Source organism: Eublepharis macularius, chromosome 13, assembly GCF_028583425.1.
Source record: "Eublepharis macularius isolate TG4126 chromosome 13, MPM_Emac_v1.0, whole genome shotgun sequence".
In the NCBI taxonomy this organism is placed as follows: Eukaryota; Metazoa; Chordata; class Lepidosauria; order Squamata; family Eublepharidae; genus Eublepharis; species Eublepharis macularius.
The window spans coordinates 46,136,953-46,144,508 of record NC_072802.1 but is presented as its reverse complement, the minus strand read 5'-3'; the positions used below and the strand labels follow the sequence as shown (position 1 = coordinate 46,144,508).

Here is a 7,556-nt window from a genome sequence, read left to right as displayed (position 1 = left end):
AGTCCCAGAGCACTTTCTCTATTCCTAGGGACTGTCATTCTACTCTGGGGGCTGTCATTCTGGTCCCAGAGCATAGATTCTGTATAGCTAGGGACAATCATTGCACGCTCAGTGCTGTCATTCCTGTCCTAGAGTAGTCTATCTGGGCCCAGAGACCTTTATGGAAAATCCATTCTGCATTTTTTTGCAACTTTTTTTGGCGCCGTAATGTAGTTTAATGGAGCCCATGCAAGTAAATTGGCATTCCTGGCTCCCATTATCCCCAATGGACCGTCATGCATCTCCCATTATTTCCAATGGGCAATCCTGTCATTCCTTTCAATACATTCCCTTTTACGGGTATCTCTGTGTGTGGAGTATTGGTTTTATTGCTGTTTACCTTGAACCCAAGTTTCCTGGCAGGGCTATGATTGTTTTAGATCAGCTGGGGTGGGGGTAGAATGGAAGAAAAGCCCAGAATTTCCTCATTGTCTCCTATGAGCAGTGACTTCTCAGTCTATCACAGTCCTCTGTCTGAGGGCTCAGTCTGCCAAAATTCCTTCTCTCCCCCATCCAACTTGGGAAAGCAGGCAGAAGACGGAGCAAGCAGAACGCCTAATGCTCCCAAGAGCCCAAAGGTCCCAGGAACAATTTCCTCCCCTTTCTGCAACAGTAGATACAACTTCAGGGCATTTTAGAAACTCTCCAGAAGAAACTACATATCCCAGAATGCAAAGTGGCCTGACTTAGGGCCCACTGAATTCTGGGATATATAATCATGCTGCACACTATGACAAATTTTAATTTCTGGTTATCCTGAAGTTCCTTCAAAGGCAGGGATGGGCTGCAAGGAATGACATACTTCCACTTTCTTGTTGTTGCCACAGAGACGGATGCTGGTTGGAGGCGTGGCTGACAGCGGCTGGTGCCTAGGCAACACGAGACAGTTGAGGCCTGGAGCCAGGAGGGCATCAGTGGGGGCTGCCATTGCCGATGGTGAGTTCACAGCGGTCATTTACGGCCTGATCCAGGTCGGGCGCTTCACAGAGGTGGTGAGGAAGCAGAGAAATTGCCGCCCATAGGCCATGCTGTCCTTGCTGGGCTACTGCTACTAACAGTTGCAGGACTTTGTGGTAGTGACTTTGTGGTCAGGACTGGGCTGACCTTGGAGGCGTTTGCGCTGTCGCAGCTCTCCTCCTTGATGTCCCCGCATTCCAGAGCCAGGCCCTGCACCTCCAGGTGGCCCTCCACTATGCGCAGGGTGACCTGTCCACTGCCAGGGCTCGGGTGGAGCTCCAGCAGTCGAGCGCCATGGAAGCTAATACCATGGCCAGAAAAAACCCTTCAGAGGTACTGGACGTGGAGGTGAACATGGGCTGCCTACTGTATTGCAAAGGGCAGCACACAGAGGCGTGCCGTAAGTTCACATCTGTTGTGAAGGTGCTGGGCTACAGCCCTGAGCTGTCGTGTGACATGGTGCTCTGCTGCTATGCCACTAAGCATTCTTCTCTGGCCTTACAGCACTCCGTGGAGATCATTGCCTGTGGCATGCAGCAGCACCCAGAGCTGAGTGTGGGCACGAACATGGAGAGCTTGGACGTCCACAGTGTGGGCAACATGCTGCTTCTGCATTGCACTGTGCTGGTGGAGGCTGTCACCGTCAAAGCTGCCATTGAGTACCAGCTAGGCAACCTGCAGGCAGCTCAGGATGCACTCATGGACATGCCACCCAGGGCTGAGAAAAAGCTGGACCCAATGACCTTACATAACCAGCTGCTGATGCACATGGATATATGGCCCACTGAAGGGTTTGAAAAGCTGCGGTACCTTATGTAGCAGAACCCCTGCCCACTAGAGATGTTTGGGAACCTGCTGCTTCTCTACTGCAAACACCAGTACTATGACCTGGCTGCAGGCGTACTGGCAGAGAATGCTCATCTGACCTATAAACTGCTCACATTTTATCTGTACTGTTTTTTGAATGCCATGATCACCGGCTTTTCACAAGCTTGATGAGCTGGTGGGAGCTCTCAATGCGCAACCGAAGCAGCTTACCAAGGAGGCGCAGAAGGCTAAAAAGAATGAAGATGAAGAGGCTATAAGAAAGACACTTAGTGGGTACGATGAGACGATGGAAAAATACATCCCTGTCTTCATGGCCCAGGCCAAGATTTACTGGGACATGGAGAATTATCCCATGCTGGAGAAGATGTTCCACAAGTTGGTGGGGTTCTGCAAGGATCATGATACATGGACACTTAATGTGGCTCATGTGATGTTCATGCAAGAGAAATACAAAGAGGCAATTGATTTCTATGAGCCTATTGTCAAGAAGTACTATGATAACCTTCCGCAGGTCAGTGCCATTGTACTGGCCAACCTTTTTGTTGCTTGCATCTTGACTAGCTACAATGAAGGGGAAGAGGAGCTCATGAGGAAGACTGAGCAGGGGGACGACCAGCTCTCTTACCAGGAGCCTTATAAGAAGCTCTGTCACCTTGGCATTGTCAACCTAGTCCTTGGGACACTGTACACTGTACCAAAGGGAACTTTGGCATCTCAAGGGCTATTAAGAGCCTGAACCCTTATAACAAAAAGCTGGGCACAGACACTTGGTATTATGCTAAAAGATGTTTCCTGTCGCTACGGGAAAACACGTGCAGGATACAAAAACAGAGACACCTCCAAAGTTAAACTAAAACAAAAAGTGGGAACCCACAATTGGAGGGAAAATAACCCAATGGAATTTTTTTGAGAGTTTAATGAATAGTAAAGTGGCAAGTGCTCTCTAGTAAGTTAAATACGTTAACAAGTATGAATAAATATATCATAAATACAGACTATTCCTATAAACAAGATGTAAACAACAAGAAGAAAGTTTTGTATAGCCGCCAGGCAAAAATGCTTAAAGCTGCACAGTGCAAGAAATACAGTCGATAAATACTTGAGAGTGATGTAATTTTTTCTTTTTGTAAGTGCAGCTGGAGAAATGAAGTGAGAAGACCATCCAGAAGGTAAGTATCACAAAGGTCAAAGATATAAAGTAATAAACTGCTTCTCTCTTCTTTTTTTTTAGGTGCCATGTCTGGTTTATGTATATCTGTTCGGGGAGAGATTCATTATTACTCTGACCCAAAAGAAAATTTATTATTATTGTTGTTCTATTGAAATTAGCTAAGTGAAAAGAAAGATCATCATTCTGATACAGAGGAAAAGTGTAACAGTGTTTTCCAGTAATTAAATATTTGTATTTTTCATCACAAAGATCACCATCCTGCCTCTGCCAATGATAGGCAGAGGTCAGGGTTTGGAGATGTCATGCGTGACCAATACCCTGGGAAAGTGGATACAAATGGCTTTTTGCCCATCCCACTAAGGCAACCATCCAGCCTCTGGAGCCATAAACATGCAAAGTTCCCTCCTTGATCATGTGCCCTGAAGCAGTAAGCCGCCACACAACCAGAAGCCCTCCACATCCTTTGTACTGGCATCTTCCCAGTGAAAACCTTGCCATGAAGACCTACCCTCAGCATGAGAAGTATGCAAGGGAGGGACCCTAAATTGTTGGAAGTCTGGTGGGGAAAAGGAGAAGGCTGAAGCTGACCAAATTAGAATGTAGTTGTACCTTAGACAGGTCATGCTATGCAGTGGTAACTAGTCTCAATCAACTGGCGTGGCCCAATTATGAAGATTTATTTTATGTACAAGTTATTTTTAAAGAACAGATTGGCAGCCCAGGTCTACCAATTTTCAAAGGAGAAACCTGGTTGAGGCACATAAATTTAAGATTGCTATGGCTTCGGATTGCGATTTTAATTCCCCTTAACACTTTCAAGTACAAACAGGCTTTCACTGACCAGCCACCAGATGGGAACCTTTCACACTAGCCTGCCCTTTCCCATTATCTGTTTGTTGATTTTATGATGAACTGTTTTATGGTTTTAATATTTGTATTATAGTTTTATAATCTGTTGTGCCTCGCCCTGAGCCCACTTGCAGGAAGGGCGAGTTAGAAATTTAATTAATAATAATAATGAGTCAGATTAAAAGATACGAAGATTGCTCATCACCAGAGATACACCTCACAACTCTGTCCTCTCCCAGAGGCAGAATCAAACCCCTCTGCCACAATATCAGGCAACCTTGTACTTAATTGCAGCTGCATTTCCCTCCAACATGCCATCCCTCCTCTGAAAGGTGACTGGATGCTGAGGCAGCACTCCCATAGACTCACCGATGGAACAGCTGAGTGGCTGTTCTACCTTTCAGGGGCAGGACAGCCTCCTGTCTGTCATAATAATCAATTCACAATTCTAGAAGATTGAATTATTGCTACTAATTAATTGCTTTTAAGAAGCTGTTTGTAAAATATCTTTTTAAAACTCTTTTCCAACGATGTGTACTGGAAACGCACCAAGGGGAAGTGCATGCTAGCCACGATGCTTCAGATACACGTGATCTCCACTTTGTGCTAATTGTTCAGTGCATGGACTTGTTTTCACCAGGGCTTACAACGCTTAACTCATCTGGTCCTTCCAATCACGATGCTCTCAGCTTCATACTTCCAAGTCTAGCCAAGCTGAGCAAGAAATTGAGCCACATCAAACATTATGCCAGCGTTAAAAAAATTGAAGCAAACAGTTAATTGCCAAGTTAATCGTTAACAGAATGTGGTTTGCCTTTACTGGTCACCAAGCAAACAGCATATCAGCAGATTGTAGGTTACGAAGGTGAAATGTTGGCCCTACAAAATAAAGGCACACAAAACATATACAATGAAGAGTAGTGCGAAGTTTGGATGGCAGGTGAGCAGACACACGCAGAGAGAGATCTTCAGGAGGTTACTTCCAGTCTTACCACTTTGGCAGGTAAACTGGAACCTGAATTTATTTCAAAGCAAAAGAGAAGCTGTAGCCACCAGGAGGTCCTGCAGAGTAGAGTTTATGGCCTTGGCCTGAGAGATGACTTGACAGAATTTTGGACACTTCACAGGAAACTCACAACAGTCCCATTCTTGCCGATTTGCCAGCGTTCCAGTGGATGAAACAGAATGATGATCCTTCAAGGGGAAAAAGTAGAAGTTATTTTAGATGGCCGAAGTACAACTCTTTGCTCTATGACCAAAGAACAATGCCAACTGGGCCTGTTGATGGAGCTGTCTCAGTTATGCACTTGATTTCCCTTGTGCTGTGAACTGTTTGGGTGCTTCCCTTTGATTTGGCTATCTTACTGCGGACACAGCCTGGCCTTTTGCCCCTTCTGAATTCTGGAACTTATTTTGTAACTCAGCTTGCCTGGGATAAGGGAATGCCTGAGAGGAATGCTCAAAATGTGGAAGGGGGGCAAAGAACTATTCTAACACACATTCCCCTCCAGGCTGCCTGCACGGGACCCAAGGAACTAGGATCTGTTCACACTCTAGCAGCGCTCACCCACCCCATATATTTCTTGCCCACATGGACAAACATCAACTAGGGCATAAATAAACTAGCTCAGTCTTGAAGTTTAAGATTACCCCTTGTCTTCCTTTTGTTTTCTATGGTCCACAGGTCATTGTACAAGCAGCAGCAGCAGGCCTTGCAGGATTCTTACATAATTATGAACATTTTCAATGTACCACTTTGAAAATGCACTAACTACATTATAAGTTACCATTATTGCATAAACAAACATTTAGACGTTCTGTTGCAAGCAACATGCCTCAAGCAAGCAGAAAATAGGTTGCTAGATACAACAAGGATTTCCTTAGCAACATCTGATTGCAGCCTTCACATTACACAAAGCAGACCACAGGACACGGACACACACCAGTAGACCCAACAGCATATTTGACCATCGTAAACTTTGTAACACTGAACTCCCCAATAATGTATTATCCCTATTATAGCATACTGATTGTGGACAATAGTCACATTTAAGCAATGAATATATATCTTTGAAAATGTGTTGAATACATCAACAGTATACACAGGAATCATCCTTATACAATGCTATGGATTATCTTACATAAAAGTTTTAGTACCACATATTTTGAGTGAGCAAAGCTCTGCCATTCCACAAGAGAACATCTTTCACAGCAGCTTTTGCAGAACTCCCTCAACGTTCCATTTTTTTCCTATTTGAAAAATGGGGGGTTGCCCTCCCCGCAATTTCTCTGGTTCATCCTCCAGTCTTCGTATCTGTAAGGCTTACCTGTCAGCACCAAGACTCAGTTCCTTGGTGAGGAACTCAAAAAACTTTGCGCTGTGCTCCTTGTTCTGCTCGGCAGATCCCACCACTTCCAAGGAAGACACGACCAGCACAGCACAAGGCTCCTGGGAGCCACTGAGCACCATGGGCAGGTCGCTCTTCACGGTGATGTTCACCCTCTGCCACGCATCCAAAAAACGGAGTAAAAAGAAGCAGACAGTTACACAGGACCCAGGCAGCTGCCCAGAAGGTGATGGGAAACTTCCTGCTGCCTCCCCGCCTTCCAAGAAGAAGCAGGCCCTCTCTCAGAGTAGCCAGGTCCTCCAGCTGCCCACCATACCAGCTTGCCAAGCAGAAAGTGGGGGACAAAAATTCCCATAGGGGGAGCTGCCCAACCCCTCCTTAACCACGTGCAGAGGGGTCAGACCTGCACTACTTGTAGTTGCCGACTCCAGGCTGGGAAATTCCTGGAGATCTGGGGTGGAGCCTTGGGGCGGGGTTTGGAAAGTGGAAGGACCTCGGTGGGGATAATGCCATAGAGGCCACCCTCCAAAGCAGACCTGAACTGATCTCTATACTCTGGAGACCAGCTGACATGCAGGGAGGTCTCAGGTCCCACTTGGAGGTTGGCAGCCTACGTGGCACAACCGGCGCCTGGGACAAGTCTCATGTCTATCCAGAGGGGGTATTCAGGCTCTGCCCAGTAGGTCGTTTCCAGCTAGAGGCCGGCTGCCCTCCAGCCGCTCACGTGCACGGCGGGGCTCGTTTGGATGCCCGCTGCCTTTTGCGTGGACCTCTGGAGCGGCGCCCGCTGGAGGTCACCCGCCTGCCCGCGGCATTTCGCCACTTATCCCCGCTCACCTCCACGGGCTTGTTCAGGATAGAGGCGACCGCTGAGCACAGCTTGGCTAGCAGGTCGCAGGGCAACTGCCGGGCCTGCAGGCTAGTCTGCAACTCCACGAAGGGCATCGTTGTTCCTAAAGCGGCCGGAATAGGCACTACCCGGGCGGCGAGCAGAGTTCTGGGGGAGGAGCGGCGCAGGGAGCTCGGGAGGCGGTGCTCGCAGCGTGCTCCGCCGGGGAGAAATGGAATTGGCTCTCGGCGGGGACTCGTGCAATGGGGCAGCGCGGGCAAAGCTCGGCTGCTGCTCTACGTTGCGCAAAGGCCGCCTCCGCTCTGCCTTCCAAAGAACACACTCCCCGGGAAAAAAAACATTTCTGTTGCAACTCGTTTGTTTGCGAAATGGCACGGTTGTATTCTGAAAAAGATTGCGCAAAATCTAAATTGTGCCTGCATTTAATCTGCAGGGGGTATTTGTGTATGAGGGCCGGCCGATTTCTTTCGCTTGGGACAAAAGCAGGTTGTCTGCAACACAAAGAGAGCCCGAA

The 7,556-nt window shown here is 47.4% G+C and overlaps 1 protein-coding gene and 1 pseudogene across 1 annotated transcript; one reads left to right on the top strand and one right to left on the bottom strand.

Moving 5' to 3' along the window:
- Positions 1–800: 800 nt before the first annotated feature.
- LOC129341533 (tetratricopeptide repeat protein 30A-like) lies at positions 801–3,077 on the top strand (annotated as a pseudogene).
- A 1,555-nt stretch (positions 3,078–4,632) lies between these two features.
- Positions 4,633–7,526, bottom strand: DDT (D-dopachrome tautomerase). Its single transcript, XM_054996781.1, has 3 exons — positions 7,030–7,526; positions 6,172–6,347; positions 4,633–5,038 (listed from the first exon to the last, which is right to left on the bottom strand). The coding sequence occupies exons 1-3, from the start codon at positions 7,135–7,137 to the stop codon at positions 4,966–4,968; spliced, it is 357 nt and encodes a 118-aa protein (XP_054852756.1). The 5' UTR covers positions 7,138–7,526; the 3' UTR covers positions 4,633–4,965.
- Between the last annotated feature and the right edge of the window lie 30 nt (positions 7,527–7,556).